Here is a 24113-nt window from a genome sequence, read left to right on the forward strand (position 1 = left end):
ATTCATTCAGCATAACCCTGCCCTGATACCAAAACCAGACTAATTCACCACAAAAAAGAAAATTACAGACCAATATCCCTCACGAATATAGATGCAAAAATTCTCAACAAAATTCTAGCCAATAGAACTCAGCATCATATATATATATATAAATCATGACCAAGTGGAATCAAACCAGGTATGCAAGGATGGTTCAACACTAGAAAATCAATCAACATAATCCACCACATAAATAAAACAAGAGAATCACATGATCATCTCAATCAATGCAGAAAAGGCATTTGACAAAGTCAAGTAAAGCATTAAAGAAGAACAAAGAAGCATCACACTACTTGACCTTAGAACGTACTATACAGCCAGGTAGTCGAAACAGCCTGGTACTGTTACAACAACAGACAGATAGACCAATGGAACAGAACTGAGAACCAATGCCTGATAAAAACTCTCAGTAAAATATGAATAGAGGGGAAATTCCTCATCATAATAGGAGCATTTATACAAAACCAACAGCCAACATCATTCTCAATGGAGACAGACTGAAAGCGTTCCTTTTGAGAACAAGAACCAGACAAGAATTTCCTTTATCATCACTCTTATTTAACATGGAGCTGGAAGCCCTAGCTAGAGCAATAAAGCAAGGAAAAGAAATAAAGCGCATCCAAATTGATAAGGAAGAGGTAAAGCTATCCCTATATACAGATCATATGATCCCATTTATAGAAAACCCCAAATAATCCACAAGAAAGCTACTGGAACTGATAGAAGGTTTCAGCAAGTAGCAATATACAAGATTAACATACAAAAATCAGTTGGATTCTTCTACACAACAAAGAAAACTTAGAAAATGAAATCACTAAATCATTACCACTTATAATAGCCCCCCAAAGATAAAATACTTATGAATAAATCTGACCAGTGACATAAAAAATCAAAACAAAGAAAACTACAGAAGACTACTGCAGGAAACCAAAAGAAAACTACACGAATGGAAAAACATACCATGCTCATAGATAGGAAGATTCAACATTGTGAAAACGTCAATACTATCAAAGTGATCTACAGATATAATGCAATCCCAATCCAAATACCAACAACATTTCTTAATGAGATGGAGAAACTGATTGACAACTTTATCTGGAAAGGAAGAGGTTCCACGTAAACAAAGTATTATTGAAGATGAACGAAGTGGGAGGCCTCACACTACCTGACCTTAGAACCTACTATACAGCCACGGTGGTCAAAACTGCCTGGTACTGTTACAACAACAGGCATATAAACCAATGGAACAAGATTCAGAACTCAGACGTAAATCCATCCACTTAAGGGCAGCTGATACTTGACAAAGGGCCCAAGTTCATTAAATGGGGGAGAAGACAGGCTCTATAACAAATGATGCTGGCATAGCTGAATGTCCATTTGTAAAAAGGTGAAAAAGGACCCATACCTCACACCATACACAAAAACTAACTCAAAGTAGATCAAAGACCTAAATATAAAACCTAAAACGATAAAGATCATGGAAGAAACTGCTAGGAAAATTTAGAATCAGAGTCTATTTAAATATTTGGAAAGTTTACTCCTGATTCCTAAACATGGGATATCCTATTTCTGCTTCCTGCTTGCAGGCTTCATGCAGTCAGTAAAATGTCCTAATTGTTTTCAAGCCATACTAATCTTCTCTATGTTAGCTTGGGACTCCACAGAGTCCACACTGCTTTTGGGGGAGGAGATCTTGATAGTCTAACACAGTTCAGCTAGCTGGAACTTGGAAATAAGAAGGGAAAAGCTAAGGGTTAGACTGTCTATGAACTAGTTAGCTTCACTCTGGCCTAAAAGATTTAATCCCATGAAGGTGTGACATTTTTCAAGCGTACCTTCCTGATCTCAAGGGAGTGTGGTGGCTATTTCAGTACCTCCTCCTTCATGGCTGGAAAACTTCTCAAAGCACATGTCTTACTATATTTTATCCAATAGAATATGTATGATAACAGATCATTCTCATGGTATTTTACAACTCAGTCCAACAAATACCTCCTAAGTGCCAACTACGGGCAAGGAGATGTGCTAAGTGCTAACTATAAACGATAAACATAACACAGTCCCTACAGAGGGTTATGGAGTCTCTGGGTGGTGCAAACGGTTGGCGGTTGAAGTCCACCCAGAGGCACCCTGGAAGAAAGGCCGGGTGATCTACTTCTAAAAAATCAGCCATGGAAAACCCTACCTGTGGAGCACAATTCTTTTCTGACACACATGGGGTTGCCATGAGTTGGAGTGGACTCAAGAGCAACTGGTCTGGTTTTACAGAGGGTTTTTTTTTTTTTTTTTTAAGTTAATCGGTATTGTTTTATTTCCTAACAATTGTTTTACTTAATCCCTCCATTTTTTAAAATCTCTGGATTATTTTGCAATGAAAAATTTAACCAACAACAGACACCATAGTTTACAATCTTTTTTCAAATAATGGTTGTATGCGTAGCCATTGAGTGTTAAAAAAGATGGATGGGACTTACTTCTAGGACGGACAGTGGAATAGTAAGGATTTCTTAGTGTCTTAGTCATCTAGTTCGCCTATAATGGAAATACCACAAGTGGATGGCTTTAACAAAGAGAAATCTATTTTCTCACAGCTAGAAGTCCAAATTCAGGCTGTCAGCTCCAGGGGAAGGCTGTCTTTCTGTGTTGGCTCTGGAGGAAGGTCCTTCTTGTCAATCTTTCCCCGGACTAGGAGCTTCTCTGCGCAGGAACCCCGGTGATTCTTGCTTGGTGGTATGAAGTCCCTAACTCTCTGTTGCTTCTCTTTCCTTTTAACTCATGTAATATAAAATGTGGCGCGGGCCACACCCCGGGGAAACTCCCTTTACATTTGATCAGCGATGTGGCCTGAGCAAGGGTGTTACATTCCACTTTAATCCTCTTTCACCACAGGCAGAGATTATGATCTATAACACACAGGAAAATCACAAAATGCAGGACAACCACACATAGCCTAACCAAGGTGACACATATTTTGGGGGGACACAATTCAATCCATTACATTTAGAGAGACAGTGCCCAAAATAAGTCTTGGAATATGGTCAGAAGTTAATCCAGACAAAGGAGGACAAGGAGGAGATTTAAAAGGAACAGTGTGAGTCAATGCATGGAGATGAGGACACAGCATAGCGTGTTACCACAAAACCAAAAAAAAAAAAAAAAAAAACCCAAAACTGTTGCTATTGAATTGATTCTGACTCATAGCGACCCTACAGGACAGAGCAGAACTGGGCCATAGGGTTTCCAAAGAGCAGCTGGTGAATTCGAACTGCTGACCTTTTGGTTAGCAGCCGAACTCTTAACTGCTGCGCCACCAGGGCTCTGCGTGTTACCACAAGAAGCTAGTAATTATCCTGATGGGGGAGGTGAGGCTAGCAAAGGAAAAAAAAAAAAAAAGCAAAGAAGGCAGGTCAAAGGGAGTTTTTTGGCTGCACTAAAAGAGCTTGGATTTCATCCTGTTTTCCCTAAAGGGAAGGGAATTATATTTTAGATGGACTCTCTTAAAGGCAGTGAGGGGAATGGATTATATGGGAGGTAGGGAAATGAGTTAAAAGTGTTTTTATTTGTCCAGGCAAAAGGTGGCAAGAGCCTGAATCAGATCAGCTCTTGCCAGAACAGGAAACCCTGGTGGTGTAGTGGTTAAGTGCTAGGGTTACTAACTGAAGGGTGGCAGTTCAAATCTGCCAGGCGCTCCTTGGACACCGTAAGAGTCAGAATTGACTCGACCGCAACAGGTTTGGGTTTGGTTTTGGGTTGAGTTTGTTGCCAGGATAGCGAGGCTATGCATTCAGAAGTGTCCAAGTGGTAAATCAGTGGCAACTGGCCATCTCTTGTATCTAGGTGGTGAGAGGGAGGTTAACAGTGTAGGGGGAATCCACAGAGACACAGTCTTGGATCACATGTATGGGACTTTAGTACCACAATAAGAAAAGCAAACTATCACTCCTCTCAGTGTCCAAGGCTGGTTACTCAACCCTCTTATTGCATTATACTTTTGGAATTTTGTTTGGCAGCCAGAGGACCAACTAGGGGCTGGTTTGAAGTTCCTCTGTGTGTGGCTTGAGGAAGCATCTGGTGAACAGATCCACAGAGTACACAAAGAGCCTCTAGGGGGTCAGGCACATGCCTGAAGGCTGTTCTTTGGCCCCACGTTTTGTCCTTTTTCCTTTCAGGGAAATCAGGCTAGAATTCAGCTTATACAACAGCAGAGGTGGCCCAGCCTAAAATTTAGTTCCAGGTGCTCCAGGGAGAAAAATCCAAGGCTCACCCTGTCATAGAGATTTCCAGATGCCCAGTGATGTATGTAGACTTGTTAGGTGTCAATCATGAACCTAACCCTAAAGCACCTGGAAGACCAGGTGACCTTTCGATGTTCTATGTACCAGAAGAGGTTCCAAGTAAAAAAAAAATAAAGGGCAATCTGATTCAGAGAAGAAAAGGCATATGACTTTAGAGAAGAGGGAGCCACACAGAGGCTGCAGGTTACTCATCTTTGAGCAGTGTCTAGTGAATGGGACATACGAGTTTAAGAAATGGTTGTTGAATATATGAACAAATGAAAAGTGAGGTAGCCAGGGCCAGAGAAGAGAAATCTTAATTTTAGAGTGAAAAAAGATTTTGCTAATCAAAAGGAAAATCCCAAAGTAAGATACCAAAGTAAAATGAAGTATGGGATCTGGCAGAGTTAGGATAGGAAGAGTCATCACACCTGGAATAGACCGGGTCTTTTTTTTTTCTTGTCTGGTTAGTGCTAACCGGCAGTGATACTGCAGTAACGTGGGCTTTCTGGAATGCTGGAAAAGCTGGAGGCACAGGTGTGCTTCCAGGAAGTCAAAAGATGCTGCTGCTTTCTTCCTATGGACTAGGATATGGCCTTGTTCATCCTGAGTTTGGTTCAAGAACTAAGAGATTCTAACCTTTGTAAGAGTTTATTAAATAGCCGTGGTTTCATGGTCGGTGTGCATTTTTCAGGAATTATTATAACAGGGTAGCAAAGGCATAGCAACAGTTGAACTTTCCAGATCCAGTAAGGACTTACACTTCATGCATGATTTTACCAGCAGGTGGATAACCCCCATTAAGGTCTCTGGGGGTAAAGGGAAGTGACACAAAGGTATGCTGCATTTGCTCCTGAACTGAGTGGCCACATTGGTTCTTGTAAGATTATGTATTTTTTGCTAATTAAATCAGGAACTTTAATTTTGTACGTTGTGTATGTGATCTCTTCCTGTCAATCTGTAACCCGCTTGAGATGCAGATGGTGAACAGATGGGGTCTAAAATGCTTCAGTTTGTGTCAGAAGTTGGATTCATGCGAAGATTCCTCACCATCATGGTTTGATTTTGGAAATGCTGTCCGAAACCAAGGGATGAAACAGTAAGCTAAAGAAATTTGGGTAGAAACCAGATAGCTTGTGGCATAAGGTCACTGAGGCACTGAGAAAGATCCCTTTTGGAGGAGAGTTGAATCACTGGAATTCATGCATTGTTCTGTTACCTCCAACCCAACAGAACTTGTAAACAACTAGAGAGGGATAAGTTAATGGCAAGTCACCCAAGGGTATAATTTTCTAGTCTTTGCTGTGTTGGCCAATGGAAGGTGGGTGATTCCATAATCTTTCAAAATTGAAAGACTAAAGTCTTGAGGGAGTTCCTGGGAATTCCAGCAACTTCTTATGGACTGGCAGTCAGTTACTTTTTAGCAAGAAATAATTTAGCTGACAGGTAAAATTAGAACTAAGATATGCTCTAATTCTTCCTATGCAAGTGGTTACGATAAAGAGAGGACAATTAGAAAAAAAAAATTATTACTCCTGACTGTAATCTCCATTTTAACAGGTATATGCTAATATTACTATTTTTTATGCTGAAGTCAGGAAAGGGAACGGTGAGCTTGTAACTACAAGAGTTTGGAGCAAACTGATCACATCAGTAACAGCTTCACTAGGTAAAGTCTCAAAAATTAGTTTGCACTGGAAAAAGTTGACTTCTAAATGAAAAATTAAAGATGCTCTGTGAAGGGTGATGGAAATATCTGGAAACTGGTAGTGGCGATGGTCACCCAACATGATGAATGTAATTAACGTCACTGAACAGTACATGCGAAAAACATTGAAACGGCAAATGTTTTGTTATATATATACTTAACACAATAGAAAAAAAAACTTAATTGAGGAATAGAAATTTCAATTGTAAAAAGTGTAATATCTTCTATGTGTCAGATTATTTTAAGAGATGGTGACCTTGCTGGGTTGGGGCCAAGTGAGATACAGGGTGAGGCTGGCAACATGCCTGGCATCTCCAAGGCTTTGGAAGGACAGTTTCTTCCTATTTCCTTGTTTTAGAAATCAGGCTTACTGGCACAGCTTTCGGCTGGAAGGGCAGTTGGACCCTCCCCCCTTTTTCTTAGTCAAATAATGCAAAGGTAAGAACATTTTGTAGGTGAAATACTGTTAGAGTAGATGGTGGGATGTTACAAAACAGTATTAAAAAAAAAATTATCTAGAAAAGGGAAAACCTATTGGATTGGAGGAGAAAAGGTATAAGTGTTAGTAGGCAAAAACCTGGATATAAGAACTAACCAGGAAGGTAGGAAAAGAAACGAGAGTGTGAGAACAGTTATGCTTGGAGCCAAAAAAGTGAGGAAGGTGAGACCTAGGTCTTCATCAGGAACAAGCCAAAGGGAGCTCACAGCGCTTGCCAGAGCAGTCTGGACCAGGGACCAGTGACAGTAAAGTGGCCTTGGTGCAATGGCAAAAATATGAAGCCGACAACGATTCTGAAGCAGTGAAGTTCCTGGAGATCACATGGCAGGAGCCGTCCTGAAATACATCACGTATGGCCTGGGGTGGGCTCATGGCAGAAGAAGTCCTGAAATGTATCACATATGGCCTGGGGTGGGCTCATGGCAGGAGCCATCCTGAAATACATCACATATGGCCTGGGCTGGACTCATGGCAGGAGCTGTCCTGAAATATATCACATATGGCCTGGGCAGGGCTCGTGGCAGGAGCCGTCCTGAAATACCTCACATATTGGCCTGGGGTAGGCTATGGGGGGATGGATTCATGACCGGGTCCTTGGAGGTCATTTAGTCAGAGTCAGGGCTGGACCATGGAGAAACAGGCTCTCTGAAACGCTGGGACGCTGGAGGCAGACATTTTGTTCAGGAACATCTGCTCGCTGACTTTGTTTCTTAACCCACATGGGAAGGTGGTTTTGCAGATGTGGAATTTGGTTTAAGAGCCAGTAGAGCATATTCTTCCTTTAACTGAAATAAATACATTCTCTCTCTCTCTCTCTACATACATACATATGCATAGATATAGATAGATAAATAGATAGATAAAAAAATAAATAAATATGATGTAAGAATTAACAGGGAGGGTACGGAAAGATAGATGGATAAATAAATATATATACCATATATTATGTAAATAAGTATACATTATGTATATGCATATATTTATATAGGTGTGTGGAGCCCTAGTGGCGCAGTAGTTAAGAGCTTGGTTGCTAACCAAAAAGTCAGCAGTTTGAATCCACCAGCTGCTCCTTAGTGCAGCAGTTCTCCTCTGTCCTATAGGGTCGCTATGAGTCAGAATCGACCTGACAGCAACGGGTTTGGGTTTTTACATATGTGTTTATATTTACATAACTTTTTCAGAATGGTTGTCATAACTCCTGAATCCCTAAATGAATAAGGACAGTGGAATGGCAAGAATTGAGCTTTGTGCTGAGTTCTATGTGGCATAGACAGTGTCAGAGGGCAGTTGATAGCCCTTCTCAAGGTTATTGGGGATCACGGAAAACTGTGTTGAGATATTCTGCCTCTGTTTCTGCCCCGAGTGGTACTACTGTGCTTCCCTAAGATTCTGAATCCTTGGATAATTACATTGATAGCCCGACCTTGTCCTGTAGTATAAGTTCTCTGTGTGCATGTTCTCTCTGTGTCTATCTTCCTGTACTACCTAATCTACCTGAAACACTGCAGACATCGTAGTTTCTCTTTGTCTTGGTGTGGGGAGAACCACCACCTTCTCTGTGAACTCAGAAAATCACCAGGCCCTTAATCCGCTCTTCTTCCCATAATGAAATCTATTAAAAAAGCCCCAAGATGACTGTCTGTTGTGCAATAAAAGGAGAATGAAGGAGCCAGGACAGCAGACCCAGCACTAGTCTTGAGAAGGGGCTTCTATAAACCAGTCCTTCACTCTATCAGTTTTCCCCTCACTTCTATGACCTAGACCTTTGACCTAGACCTTTCGACCTTGAATCAAGTTTCTATCTTGACTCTGACTCCACAGGGAGTATCTTAAAGACCCTAAAGTAAAAGAGTCTCTTACCAGATGCCAAGAGGTCATTGATAAGCACGAGGAACCTCTCATCAGCCACTTGGGCATCAGTCATGAGAAACACTGTGCTGAGATTCTTCACTCCAGCCTTCAGACACAGGCCAGCCAGGTCCACCTACAGAAACAATACAGAAATCTCTGAGAAGAGAGTCTTCTTGAAAGAGTACCCAACTCATTCTTTAAGAATAGAACCATTTTCTCATCTATTTTAAGAGGAAATAAAGCAAGACAGCAGTGAAAGCAGGGAGGAGTGCTCTCCTGCACTGAGCAGGTAGGAGAATGTAGCTCATTTCATCCCTCAGTCATACTAGAGGTGGGCAAGGGAAACTAAAGGTGATAACCTTTGACTCATACGATGCTGTGGCTCCTGCTGAAGCTTCTGGAGCCCCTGATTTGTGCAAAGAAGCAACAGCTTTCCAGAGGACAGGCATGGTCCCCAGCCACCTGCTCTACCTAGACCATCATATGGTGAATGACCTGCCCCAGAAGAGAGGTGATTGCTGTTGACCTTAACCGAAGAGTGATATACTTGGGGCTCCAGGCTTGGAGGATGAATGTGTTTTATGTTAGCAGTGTCTTGTGTTTTTTACGACTAGCTCCAGTAAAAGACTCTTGGTGGGAAAACACACACACGCACACATGCACACGCTCTTTCTCTCTCTCACGCCTGGTAGGAAGTCATATCCATTCAAAATCTCAGATGGATGAAGTTTGGGGTTTGGATGCCATGCACTGAAAATTGTTATCCAGCTTTGTCAATCTTGGTCCCTTTGCTGCACCACCCTCACAAACTCGGCCATTATTCCCTTATCTTGCTCTCTTTCAAATCGTTGACAGCTCATTCCCTAACGGCCTCATACATTCCCTTATACCAGAGCTTCATTCATACCCTAATAATTTCCTTTTAAAGATAATAAACCTCCTTTAAACCAATGGTTCTAAATCTTACACATTTACAGAATCATCTAAGACAATGTTGTTGCTGAATTCTTATCAGAATCATCTGGGGTGAGCTCTGGAACATTCTGATGCCCAGGCCACTCCCCAGATTGGTTAAATCAGAATTTTTGAGGCTGGGATGCAAGCACCACCATGTTTTTGAAGATCCCCAGTGATCCCAGGATATAGCCAAGTTTGAGAACCACTGTCTTAGATAATTCTCTAAATGCATTATCTCTATATGCACTATGGTATGTTGTCTCCTTGGGAAGCGCTAAAGATCGACCGAATGTGAACCTGGGGTATGATCTCAGATTCGGCGAATCTTCAAGAGACCGGGCTGTGTTTAGAGCTGCAATGAGCACCTCCCTCTCCTAAGACTGGCCGAGAGATTAGAGGGTGGGTGGGTAAATCTGGCACAGAGCTGGCTGGAATCCTCCCAGGGAGGAGAGCAGCATCCTGATGGAAATTACATCATAATTCCTGCTGTGACTTTGCTGTGGCCATGAATAAAGGGGAGGGCACTGAACACAGTGACCCTTGAAGGTTGTATATAAGGCCTTTCTCCACGTCCTAGAGTATGCCCTGTGGCTCCTAAGTGCCTCATGTCTGAAACAAGCAAATGTCACCGATGGCCCCAGGGGCCAGGGGTTACAGAGCCATCTTTTAAAATACGAATTTCCTATGAAACTTGGGCAGACAGTCAGAATTCCTCCTCTCACCACTACAGGTAATCCCCAAGCTGCTAGTAAGCTGTGTGCTGAATTTGATACAAATCTTCATCGGGTTTGGGTAAGTGCCGAGGCTCCACAGGTGTCAATGGGGCAGCTGAGGTCTTACAAAGGCAGACTTTGGAAAGGCCACTGTTCTCAGGCTGCATCTAATGAGAAAATAGCCACTCATTTCACTAGCCCAGAAGCTAAGAAGAAAATAGACTCTGAAGAGGAGATATGGGCAGGTAACTTGAAGAATGAATGATGGCTGCATCTCCCCCCGGACCTTCTTACCTTGAAATCAGGGATATGGTAACCTTTCCGCAGCGTGATCTGGAATACGTCCATGGAGCTGATGAAAGCTGCAAGCCTCGTCAGGCTTTGCTTGCCGCTTCCCCCTACACCAACCAGCAAAGCATTTCCCCGTGGGGACTCCAAGATGCGATTGATATGGCAGCTAAAGAGAAGGCAGAATAGGGCTCGTCACTCTGATCAGGCGTTGCACCGTGAGGAGCATGGATAATGATCTGAGGGAGAGCAGGAGCCCTCCATGGAGGCAAAATGTGGGCTCAGCTGTGGGAACCGTTAATAAGATTGTCCTCGAATATGGCCTCACCTTCTTGCCTGGGGAAGGGGGTAGTATTCACCACTGCTTAGCCTTAAGCCAGAGTTCTTGGATGGTGCAAATGGTTAACCACCTTGGCTGCTAACTAAAAGGTTGGAGGTTGGAGCCCGGGTAGTGCAGTAGTTAAGTGATATGTCCGCTAACCAAAAGGTCAGCAGTTCATATCCACAGCAGCTCCTTGGAAACCCTATGGGGCAGTTCTACTCCATCCTCTAGGGTTGTTATGGGTCAGAATTGACTCGATAACAATGAGTTTGGTTTTTTTTTTTTTTTTTGAAGAGGTGCCTTAGAAGAAAGGCCTGTCATTCTACTTCCAAAAATCAGACATTGAAAACCCTATGGAGCAAAGTTCTACTCTGACACACATGGAGTCGCCGTAAGTTGCAGTCAACTTCACAGCAACTGGTTTATTGGTTTTTGCCTTAAGCCAAGGTCGCCAGCGAGCAGGTGACAGTGGAAGAAGAGTCATAGTAGTCAGGCAGGATGGGAGCAGGCTGTGGTGGAGCTGAGGAGCGGGCAGAACTACCTTCCCTCATGCTCCCAGCTGAGCTGGACTCCTCCACAGCTCCCACACCTCACCTCACCTATTTGTGCTTTGAGGGAAGAAAGAGAAGGTAGGAAAAAGCAGAAAACATAACCAAAGGAAAAAAAACATGGAAGGCTAAAGGGCATGACAGGAACAGAACAGTTTGTTCCTTTTAGGAAAGCAGAGGAGCAAAATTACAGTCAGTGGAATAAACTCATCTCTCTCCCTCTAATCCTTCATGGATGTTGACGTCTTGTAATGGATATCTGTGGATTCTTATTGTCAACGTACAAGACACCCACTTCCTTGGCTTCTGGATCTTTCCATCCTCAGCCTTACTTCTCACCACTGTGGGTACTCATATTCCCTCCCCTGCTGTCCTGGGGGTAAACCTTCCCCTCCAGAGGAAACTTCTTCTTGTTCCCTGCAGACTTTAATCCAATGCTACCCTCCATTAAGCTGTTCAGTCTCTCCTCCCAGACAGGCTACCAATCTTCTCTTTAACCTTCTTCAGCACTATGTATATACCTACATTTTTTATAAAAGTAACCTCTTTTGTCCTTTCTTTTCTCACAAAAGAAAAAAATGACTGTTCATTGTAGGAAATGCATAAAATAAGGAAAAAATCCACGATCTTAATATTAGTGGTAAACACTATTGACATTAATTATATGTCCTTCTGGAGTTTCTTCTAGTGTCTGTACATCTATAAATATATGTTTTTTCCATAAATTATTCATATGCATGTATACATATGTATATACATAAAATGAGGAAGCAGATCTTTGAACAGAACAGGGGATACTGCATGGTTTAAAGTCAGGAAAGGTGTGTGTCAGGGTTGTATCTTTTCACCACACTTATTCTATTTATATGCTCAGCAAACCATCTGAGAAGCTGGACTATATGAAGAACAATGGGGGCATCAGGATTTGAGGAAGACTCATTAACAACCTGCATTATACAGATGACACAGCCTTGCTTGCTGAAAGTGAAGAGGACTTGAAGCACTTACTGGTGAAGATTAAAGACTACAGCCTTCAGTATGGATTACACCTCCACATAAAGAAAACAAAAATTCTCACAACTGGACCAGTAAGCAACATCATGATAAATGGAGAAAAGATTGAAGTTGTCGAGGATTTCATTTTACTTGGATCCATAATCAATGCCCACGGAAGCAGCAGTCAAGAAATCAAACGATGCATTGCATTGGGCAAATCTGCTACAAAAGACCTCTGTAAAGTGTTAAAAGGCAAGGACATCACTTTCAGAACTAAGGTGCACCTGACCCAAGTCATGATGTTTTCAATTGCCTCATACGCATGTGAAAGGTGGACAATGAATAAGGAAGATGGAAGAAGAATCGATGCCTTTGAATTATGGTGAAGAATACTGAATAGACCGTGGACTGCCAAAAGAATGAACAAATCTGTCTTGGAAGAAGTATTAGCCAGAATGCTTCTTGGGAACCCTGTGGAGTATTTCCATTTATGTAAGTCTCTTTTGGCTTCTTGTAATAGTGTTTTGTAGTATTTTTTATACAGGTATTTACGTCCCTGGTTAGATTTATTCCTAAGTATTTTATCTTTTTTAGGGGCTATTATAAATTCTCATTCTCTACTGAGAATGTTCCTTGAAAGCAAAGATGATGAGGCCTCTCACATACTTTGGACATGTTATCAGGAGGGACCACTCCTTGGAGAAGGACATGATGCTTGGTAGAGGACAGGGCCAGCGAAAAAGAGGAAGACCCTCACCAAGATGGATTGACACAGTGGCTGCAGCAATAGGCTCAAGCATAAAAACAGTCATGAGGATGGTGCGGGACAGGGCAGTGTCTCACTCTGTTGTATATAGGGTCGCTATGAGTCGGAACTGACGGAACTGCACCTAACAATAACATATACATAAACGAATATATACACATCTAATCCATCTAAAAACTCAAGATACTTATATCCTGTATATTTTAAAGACTGGCTCACATTATATATTGAACATAGTGTTTTTAAGGAATTTTTTCATTTAGCAATACACTGTGATTATTTCCCTATGCCATTAAATAATCTGCTAAAACAAGCTATTAATGGTGGAAAGATAGAATAAGTTGTTTGTCTGCAATAGCCTACTGTTGGGTATTTAGGTGTTTCCAGCATGTCCCAGTTATAAGTATGTTACACAAAACCTTTTAGTTCACATCTCTAACTATTTTTTCAGGATAAGTTCATGGACATGAAATTTCTGAGTCAAACAGTAAGACAAATTTTTCAGTTTTTGATACAGACTGATAAACTGCCCTCTGGAATGGTTGCAGCAATTTGTACTCTTAGCTGGAATGTATCAAAAAGTGAATCTATTATATTGGAGGATGGGAATATATTTGATACTGTTAGCTGAGTTAGAATGTTAGTGAATTCAGGGAACTGTAACACAGTTATAAAACCATTGTGGAGAAATGGACAAGATAAGGAGAAAGAGACAGCCATATTGGTGATCTTGGGGCCAAAAGAGTGTGGAGATCCAGAATTCATTTAAAGTTTGACCAAACAGGTCAGTGGAGACATCAGAGAGTGAACTACACGGTCTATAATTCTTTGCCCCTGTCTCGTGCTGATTATATTATAATGAGAAATTCCACATTCAAATTAAGTAATGGTACTTAGAGGTGGAACAATTTAAGAACTAGCTGAGCCCCGTGTGGAGAAAGGGCTTGGGAGTTTTGAGAGTGGGGCTTGACTTGTTAACAAAATAGGAACTTGTGATCTTAAAAGGGTTCACACTGAGGAATATTGTCCAGGCATAAGGAGAAATAAGTTCTGATACATGCTATGACAAGTGAAATAGGCCAGACACAAAAGGACAAATATTGTATGATCCCTCTTATATGAAATATCTACGATAGAACAATACATACAGAGAAAAGTTTATTAGTGGTTACCAGGGGCTGGGGGAGAGAAGAATGGGAAGTTATTGTTTAAGAGGAATTGAGTTTCTGTTTGGAGTGACGAAAAACATTTTAAAATAGATAGCGGTGATGGTTGCATGTGATGGTGAACGCAATTAATGTTGCTGAATCGTACACTTAAAAATGTTAACCACAATACAACTTTTAAAAAGGGCTCATATTGAGCTTCTATGCTTTGATATTTTTATTACTGCAAATTTCTTGTGTGTACAAGTGACTTTGTCATAATTAGCATAATAAACTAGATGTGTGTGGGTCCTCCTTGCCTCATGTCTCTATCCGATGCTTTTGATGTTTGGAAGGAAACCCTGGAGAAGTGTGGGTTAGCCAACAACTCCTCACCAGGAAGTGTAAGGAGACTGAGTCTTGCCAATTTAATGGTTAAAAAATTATCATTTTAATTTGGATTTCTTGATTTCTAGGTAACGCAAACATTCTTCATGCTTATTAACCATTATGTATTTCTTTTTTGCTTTTCCTTTTTTAAAAAAAATTTATTGTGTTTTAGCTCAAAGTTTACAGCGCAAATTAGTTTCTATTCAAAATTTATAAGCAAATTGTTTTGTGACATTAGTTGAAATCCTTACAATGTATCAGCACTCTCCTCCTTTCCTTTTCCATCCTTGGTTTTCTGTGTCCATTCCTGCCTTCTTGTCTTTGCTTTTGGGCACATATTCCCCATTTAGTCTTGTATATTTGATTGAACTAAGAAGCACATTCCTGCATGTGCTATTGTTTGTTTTATAAAAACCCCAAAACCAAACTCACTGCCATCAAGTTGATTCTGACTCACAGCGGCCCTACAGGACAAAGTAGAACTGCCCCACAGGGTTTCCAAGGAGCGCCTAGGGGATTTGAACTGCTGACCTTTTGGTAGCTCTTAACCACTATGGCACCAGGGTTTCCGCTTGTTTTATAGGCCTGTCTAATCTTTGGCTGAAAGGTGGTTTTTGGGAGTGGCTTTTTTTCAATTCTGAGTAAGCAGGGTGTCCTAGGGCCGTAGTCTTGGAGGTTCCTCCAGTCTCTGTCAATCAGAAAGTCTGGACTTTTTTTATGAATTTGAATTTTGTTCTACATTTTTCTCCTACTTTGTCTGGGACCCCCTATTGTGATCCACGTCAGGGCAGGGTGGTGGCAGCCTGGCACTGTCTAATTCTTCCGGGCTCCGACTGGTAGAGGCTGTGGTTCTCGTGGTCCAAGAGTCTTTCGGACTAATATTTTCCTCGTGTCTTTGGTTTTCTTCATTCTCCTTTTCTTTGGACAAGATGGGACCAATAGATGTATCTTCAATGGCTGCTCGCAAGCTTTTAAGACCCCAGACATTACTCACCAAAGTAGGATTTAGAACATTTTCTTTATGAACCATGTTATGCCAGTTGACCTTTACGTCAGCAGAGACTATGGTCCCCAGCTCTCAGCCTCAGTAATTCGGTCTCCCAGGGTGTTTGGATGTGTGTAAGAAGCTTTTATGACTTTGCCTTGGTCAAGCTGTGCTGTTTTCACTGTATCGTGCATTGTCTTTCCCTTCATCAAAGCTAACATTTGTCTGCTATCTAGTTATTGATTTTTCCTCTCTACCCCTCCCTATCTGATAACCATCAAAGACTGTTCTTATCTGTGTGTAAACCTTTTCTTGGGTTTTTATAATGGTGGTCTCATTCAATATTTGTCCTTTTGTAATTGACTTATTTCACTCAGCATAGTGCCCTCTAGATTCATCCACGTTGTGAGATGTTTCCAGGATTCATCATTATTCTTTATAATTGCATAATATTCCATCGTGTGTATGTACCATAATTTACCTGTTCATCTGTTGATGGGTACTTAGGTTGTTTCCATTTTTTTTGCTATTGTGAATAATACTGCAATGAACATGGAAGTGCATATGGCTATTCATGTGACCCATTGCACTGGGCAGATCTGCTGCAAAAGACCTCTTTAAAGTATTAAAAAGCTGGATCCTATGGTGTTTCTATTTCTAGCTTTTTAAAGAGGCACCATATCATTTCCAATAGTATCTGTACCATTTTACATTCTCACTAGCAGTGCATCAGTGTCCCAATCTCCTCTCAACCTCTCCAACATTTGTTATTTTCTGTTTTTTTGGATTAGTGCCAGCAATGTTCCAGTGAGATGGTATCTCATTGTAGTTTTGATTTGCATTTTTCTAATGGCTAATGATCATCAGCATTTCCTCATGGGTCTATCAGCTGCTTGAATGTCTTCTTTGGTGAAGTGCCTATTCATGTTCTTTGCCCATTTTTTAAATTGGGTTATTTGTCTTTTTGTTGTTGAGATGTCGAAGTATTCTACGGATTTTAAACCCTTGTAGGATATGTTGTAGCCAAAATTTTTTTCCCCAGTCGTAGGTTCTCTTTTTACTCTTTGGGTGAAGTCTTTTGATGAGCATAGGTGTTTAATTTGTAGGAGCTCCCAGTTATTTAGTTTATCTTCTGATGCTCGTAAATTGTTAGTTATGGTTTGTATTGTATTTATGCCATGTATTAGGGTGCCTAGCTTTGTACCTATTTTTTTCTTGCATTGTCTTTATAGTTTTTGGTTTTATATATAGGTCTTTGATCCATTTTTAGTTAGTTTTTGTGTATGGTACGAGCTATGAGTCCTGTTTCATTTTTTACAGATGGACATCCAGTTTTGCCAGCACCATTTGTTAAATGGAACAATAAGCAACATCATGATAAATGGAGAAAACACTGAAGTTGTCAAGGATTTCATTTTACTTGGATCTACAATCAAAGCCCTTGCAAACAGTAGCCAAGAAATCAAACAACACATTGCATTGGGCAAATCTGCTGCAAAAGACCTCTTTAAAGTATTAAAAAGCAAAGCTATCACTTTAAGGACTAAGGTACACCTGAGGCAAGTCATGCTGTTTTCAATTGTCTTATATGCACGCAAAAGCTGGAAAATGAATAAGGAAGACTGAGGAAGGATTGACACCTTTGAGTTGTGGTGTTGGCGAAGAATATTGAGTATATCATGGAGTGCAGGAAGAATGAACAAATGTGTCTTGGAAGAGGTACAGCCAGAATGCTCCTAAGAAGCAAGGATGGTGAGACTTTGTCTCACATATATTGGACATATTATCAGGAGTGACCAGTTTCTGGAGAAGGACATCACGCTTGGCAATGTGGAGAGTCAATGAAAAAGAGGAAGAACTTCAACGAGGTGGATTGACACAGGGGCTGCAACAGTGGGCTTAAGCATAACAATGATCATGAGGATGGCGCAGGACTGGGCATCATTTTGTTCTGTGGTAAATAGGGTAGCTATGAGTTAGAATGGACTCGATGGCACCTAAGAATAACAAAAATATTTGTTAAAAAAACTGTCCTTTACCCATTTAATGAATTTTGGTCCTTTGCCAAAGATCCACTAACCACAGGTGGATGAATTTACATCTGGGTTTCCGATTCTGCTCCATTGGTCTGTGTGTCCATCACTGTACTGGTAGCAGGTTGGTTTGACTACCATGGCTGTAGTGTTGGTTCTGAGATCAGGTAATGTGAGGCCTCCTACTTTATTCCTTTTCTTTAATAAAATTTGGCTTATCCGGGACCTCTTTTCATTCCAAATAAAGTTGGTGATTAGTTTTTCCATCTCACTAAAGGACGCTATTGGTAGGTGGATTGGGATTGCATTGTATCTGTTGATCACTTTGGGTTATTGTTGTTGTCATTAGGTGCCATCAAGTCAATTCTGACTCATAGTGACACTATGTGCAACAGAACAAAACACTGCCCGGTCTTGTGCCATCCTCATGATTGTTGTTATGCTTGAGCCCATTATTGCAGCCACTGTATCAATCCCTCTCGTTGAGGGTCTTCCTCTTTTTTGATGGCCCTCTACTTTACCACACATGAGGTCCTTCTCAAGGGATTGCTCCCTCCTGATAATATGTCCAAGTATGTGAGACATACTCTTGCCATGCTTGCTTCTAAGGAGCATTCTGGTTGTACTTCCTCCAAGACAGATTTGTTCATTCTTCTGGCAGTCCATGGTATATTCAATATTATTCACCAATACCACAGTTCAAAGGCATCAATTCTTCTTAAAAAAATTAGGTCTTCCTTATTCATCATCCAGCTTTCCCATGCATATGAGGCGATTGAAGATACCATGGCTTGGGTCAGGTGCACCTTAGTCCTCAAGGTGGCATCTTTGCCTTTCAACACTTTAAAAAGGTCTTTTGCAGCCAATTTGCCCAATGCAATGTGTCTTTTGATTTCTTGACTGCTGCTTCCATGGGTGTTGATTGTAGATTCAAGTAATAAAATCCTTGACAACTTCAATCTTTTCTCCATTTATCATGTTGTTGTTTACTGGTCCAGTTGTGAGGATTTGTGTTTTCTTTTTGTTGAGATGTTGGCCTAGTGGTTAAGAGCTACAGCTGTTAATCAAAAAGGTTAGCAGTTTGAATCCACCAGGCACTCCTTGGAAACCATATGGGGCAGTTCTACTCTGTCCTATAGGGTCGCTATGAGTTGGAATCGACTCGATGGCAATGGGTTTTGGTTTGGTATGTTGAGGTGTAATCCATACTGAAGGCTGTGGTCTTTGATCTTCACCAGTAAGTACTTCAAGTCCTCTTCACTTTCAGCAGGCAAGGTGTGTCATCAGCACAAGGCAGGTTGTTAATGAGTCTTCTTCCAATCCTGATTCTCTGTTCTTTTTCATATTGTCCAGCTCCTCAGATTATTTGCTCAGCACACAGATTGAACAGGTGTGGTAAAAGGATACAACCCTGATGCACACCTTTACTGAATTTAAGCCATGCAGTATTCCCTTGTTCTGTTCAAATGAGTGCCTCTTGATCTACGTACAGGTTCCTCATGAGCACATTTGAGATGTTCTGGCATTCATATTCTTTGCAATGTTAGCCATAATTTGTTATTATCCACACAGTTGAATGTCAATGAAACACAGGGAAACATCCTTCAGGTATTCTCTGCTTTCAGCCAGGATGCATCTGACATCAGCAATCGTATCCCTGGTTTCGTGTCCTCTTCTGAATCCAGCCTGAATTTCTGGCAGTTCCCTGTTGGTATACTGCTATAGCTGCTTTTGAATGATCTTCAGCAAAATTTTGCTTGTGTGTGATATTAATGATATTGTTTGATAATTTCCCCATTCAATCACCTTTCTTGGGAATAGGCATAAATATGGTTCTCTTCCAGGCAGTTGGCCAGGTAGCTGTCTTCCAAATTTCTTGGTATAGACAAGTGAGTACTCCCAGTGCTGTATTCATTTGTTGAAACATCTCAATTTGTATTCCATCACTTCCTGGAGACTTGTTCATCACCAGTGCCTTCAGTGCAGCTTGGACCTCTTCCTTCAGTACCATCAGTTCCTAACCATATGCTACCTCCTGAAATGGTTGAACGTCAACCAATTCTTTTTGGTATAGTGACTCTGTGTATTCCTTCCATCTTCTTTTGATCCTTCCTGCATCCTTTAATATTTTTCCCGTAGAATCCTTCAACATTGCAACTCCAGGCTTGAGTTTTTCCTCCAGTTCTTTGAGTTTGAGAAATGCCAAGCATGTTCTTCCCTTTTGGTATTCTATCTCCAGATCTTTCCACATGTCATTACATGTCATGTATGATGTCCTCGATGTCATCCCACAACTCATCTGGTCTTCAGACATTAATGTTCTATTCTTGAGATAGTCTCAAAATTCAGGTGGGACATACTTGGCTTTTGTGGACTTGTTCTAATTTTCTTCAGTTTCAACTTGAACTTGCATATGACCAACCGATGGTCTATTCCATGGTTGGCCCCTGGCCTTGTTCTGACTCATGATATTGACCTTTTCCATTATCTCTTTCCACAGATGTAGTTAGTTGATTTGATTCCTGAGTAGTCTTTTTGTTGAGGTGCACGTGTATAGTTGCTCATGTTGGTGAAAAAGGTGTTTGCAGTGAAGATGTTGTTGGTCTTGCAAAATCCTATCATTTGATCTCCGGCATTGTTTCTGTCACCAAGGCCATAGTTTCCAACTACTGATCCTTCTTCTTTGTTTCCAACTTCTCATTCCAATCACCAGTAATTATCAATGCATCCTGATTGTGTGTTTGATCAATTTCAGACTGCAGAAGTTGGTAAAAATCTTCAATTTTTGCTTTGGGTAGAATTGACATTTTCACAATGTTGAGTCTTTCTATCCATGAGTATGGTATGTTTTTCTGTTTATATAGGTCTCTTTTGGTTTCTTGCAATGTTTTGTAGTATTTTTTATACAGATATTTACTTCCCTGGTTAGATTTATTCCTAAGTATTTTACCTTAGGGACTGTTATAAATGGTATTGTTTTCCTGATTTCCTTTTGAAGCTCTTTTTGTTGGTGTATAGGAATTCAACTGGTCTTTGTTGATCCTGTATCCTGCAACTCTGCTGAATCTTCTTGTGGAATCTTTTGGGTTCTCCATGTATAGAATCATATCATCTGTGAATAGGGATAGTTTTACTTCTTTCTTTCCAATTTGGATGCCCTTTATTTCTTTTTCTTGCCTTATTGCTCTAGCTAGGAATTTTATCACAATTTTAAACTGGAGTGGTGACAAAGGGCATCCTTGTTTCCATTCTCTGGGGGAGTGCTTTCAACCTCTCTCCACTGAGAATGATGTTGGCTGTTGGTTTTGTATTAAAAAGCAAACAAATTAACCTGTTGCCATTGAGTCAATTTTGACTCATAGAGACACTACAGGAACTGCTGATTATCAGTCTTAACCATTGCTCCAACAGGGCTCCTGGTTTTGTATTAAAAAACTCATAGCAACCCTATAGAACAGAGTAGAACTGCTCTACAGGGTGCCCAAAGAGCAGCTAGTGAATTCAAACTGCCAGCCTTTTGGATAGCAGCCAAGCTCCTAATCACTTCACCAAGATGCTGTTATTATGTTGAGGAATTTTCCTTCTAGTCCTACGTTATTGAGACTTTTTATCAGGAATGAGTGTTGGACTATAACAGACACCTTTTCTTCATCGACTGAGATGATCATGTGATTTTTTTTTTTTTTTCTATTTGTGTGGTAGATTATGTTGGTTCAGTTTCTTATGTTGAACCATTCTTGCATACCTTGGTGAATTTCACTTGGGTGGGTGTATTATTTTCTTGATATGATGTTAAATTCTATTGGCTACAGTTGTGTTTAGAATTTTTGCATCCATATTCATGAGAGATACTGGCCTGTAATTTTCTTTTTTTTGTGGTGTTTTTGCATTGCATTGCTATCAGGGTTCTGCTGGCTGCATAGAATGGATTCAGGAATATTCCTTCCTTTCCTATGCTCTGAAATAGTTTGAGTAGTACTGGTGTAAGTTCTTCTTTGAATGTTTGGCAGAATTCTCCAGTGAAGCCATCCAGGCCAAGGCTTTTTTTGTAGTTGGGATTTTTTTTTTTTTTTTTAATTTTTATTGTGCTAAGTGAAAGTTTACAAATCAAGTCAGTCACACAAAAACTTATATACACCTTGCTACATACTCCCAGTTGCTCTCCCCCTCATGAGAAAGTCTGCTTTCTTCCTCCACTCTCTCTTTTCCTGTCCATTTCAACAGCTTCTAACCCCCCCTACCCTCTCATCTCCCCTACAGGCAGGAGATGCCAACATAGTCTCAAGTGTCCACCTGATCCAAGAAGTGCACTCCTCACCAGCATCCCTCTCCAATCCATTGTCCAGTCCAATCCCTGACTGAAGAGTTGGCTTTGGGAATGGTTCCCATCCTGGGCCAACAGAAGGTCTGGGGGCCATGATCACTGGGGTCCTTCTAGTCTCAGTCAGATGATTAAGTCTGGTCTTTTCATGAGAATTTGGGGTCTGCATCCCACTGCTTTCCTGCTCCCTCAGGGATTCTCTGTTATGTTCCCTGCCAGGGCAGTCATTGGTTGTAGCCGGGCACCATCTAGTTCTTCTGGTCTCAGGCTGATGTAGTCTCTGGTTTATGTGGCACTTTCAGTCTCTTGGCCTCGTAATTACCTTGTGTCCTTGGTGTTCTTCAATCTCCTTTGATCCAGGTGGGTTGAGACCAATAGAGGCATCTTAGATGGCCGCTTGATAGCATTTAAGACCCCAGACACCACTCTCCAAAGTGGGATGCAGAATGTGTTCTTAATAGATTTTATTATGCCAATTGACTTAGATGTCCCCTGAAACTATGGTCCCCAAACCCCTGCCATTGCTACGCTGGCCTTCAAACCATTCAGTTTATTCAGGAAACTTCTTTGCTTTTGGTTTAATCCAGTTGTGCTGACCTTGCCTGCATTGTGTGTTATCTTCCCGTCACCTAAAGTAGTTCTTATCTACTATCTAATTAGTGAATACCCCTCTCCGACCCTCCCTCCCTCCTCCTTCTCATAACCATCAAAGAATATTTTCTTCTCTGTTTAAACTAGTGGTCTTATACAATATTTGTCCTTTCGCAACTGACTAATTTCACTCAGCATAATGCCTTCCAGATTCCTCCACGTTATGAAATGTATCACAGATTCATCACTGTTCTTTATTGATGTGTAGTATTCCACTGTGTAAATATACTGTAATTTATTTATCCACTCATCCGTTGATGGGCACCTTGGTTGCTGCCATCTTTTTGCTATTGTAAACAGTGCTGCAATGAACATGGGTGTCATATAACTGTTCGCGTAAAGGCTCTTATTTCTCTAGGATATATTCCAAGGAGTGGGATTGCTGGATCCCATGGCAGTTCTATTTCTAGCTTTCTGAGGAAGCGCCAAATCAATTTACAAAGTGGTTGTACCATTTGATATTCCCACCAGCAGTGTATAAGTGTTCCAACCTCTCCACAGCCTCTCCAACATTTATCACCTTGTGTTTTTTCGATTAATGCCAGCCTTGTTGGAGTGAGATGAAATCTCACTGTAGTTTTGATTTGCGTTTCTCTAATGGCTAACGATCGTGAGCATTTCCTCATATATCTGTTAGCTACCTGAATGTCTTCTTTAGTGAAGTGTCTGTTCATATCTTTTGCCCATTTTTTAATTGGGTTATTTGTCTTTTTGTAGTTGAGTTTTTGCAGTATCATGCAGATTTTAGAGATCAGGCACTGATCAGAAGTGTCATAGCTAAAAACTTTTTCCCAGTCTGTAGGTAGTCTTTTTACTCGTTTGATGAAGTCTTTGGATGGGCATAGGTGTTTGATTTTTAGGAGCTCCCAGCTATCTAGTTTTTCTTCTGCATTCTTAATAATGTTTTGTATACTGTTTATGCCATGTATTAGGGCTCCTAACGTTGTCCCTATTTTCTCTTCCATGATCTTTATCATTTTAGATTTTATATTTAGGTCTTTGATCCATTTTGAGCTCGTTTTTGTGCATGGCGTGAGGTATGGGTCTTGTTTCATTTTTTTGCAGATGGATATCCAGTTCTGCCACACCATTTGTTAAAAAGACTGTCTTTTCCCCATTTAACTGTTTTTGGGCCTTTGTCAAATATCAACTGCTCATATGTGGATGGATTTATATCTGGATTCTCAATTCTGTTACATAGGTCTATGTATCTGTTGTTGTACCAGTACCAGGCTGTTTTGACTACTGTAGCGGTATAATAGGCTCTAAAATCAGGTAGATTAAGGCCTCCCACTTTGTTCTTCTTTTTCAGTAATGCTTTACTTATCCAGGGCCTCTTTCACTTCCATATGAAGTTGGTGATTTGTTTCTCCAACTCATTAAAAAATGTCGTTGAAATTTGGATCGGAATTGCAGTAAATCTATAGATCGCTTTTGGTAGAATAGACATTTTTATAACGTTAAGTCTTCCTATCCATGAGCAAGGTATGTTTTTCAACTTATGCAAGTCTCTGGTTTCTTGCAGAAGTGTATTGTAGTTTTCTTTGTATAAGTCTTTTACATCTCTGGTAAAATTTATTCCTAAGTATTTTATCTTCTTGGGGGCTACTGTAAATGGCATTGATTT

At 40.8% G+C, this 24113-nt stretch overlaps 1 protein-coding gene across 9 annotated transcripts in view; it reads right to left on the reverse strand.

Annotated features, from left to right (window-relative positions):
• DNAH9 (dynein axonemal heavy chain 9) overlaps positions 1-24113 on the reverse strand; it is a 468295-nt gene that overhangs the window by 169572 nt on the left and 274610 nt on the right. For all 9 annotated transcript variants that reach the window (XM_049859546.1, XM_049859547.1, XM_049859545.1 and 6 more), the window contains 2 exons: positions 10336-10498; positions 8381-8504 (listed from right to left, as the gene is read on the reverse strand). In XM_049859546.1, coding sequence (XP_049715503.1) covers positions 8381-8504; positions 10336-10498 — 287 coding nt within the window. The remainder of the gene's footprint in view (positions 1-8380; positions 8505-10335; positions 10499-24113) is intronic.

The sequence above is a fragment of the Elephas maximus genome, chromosome 19, assembly GCF_024166365.1.
Source record: "Elephas maximus indicus isolate mEleMax1 chromosome 19, mEleMax1 primary haplotype, whole genome shotgun sequence".
NCBI lineage: Eukaryota > Metazoa > Chordata > Mammalia > Proboscidea > Elephantidae > Elephas > Elephas maximus.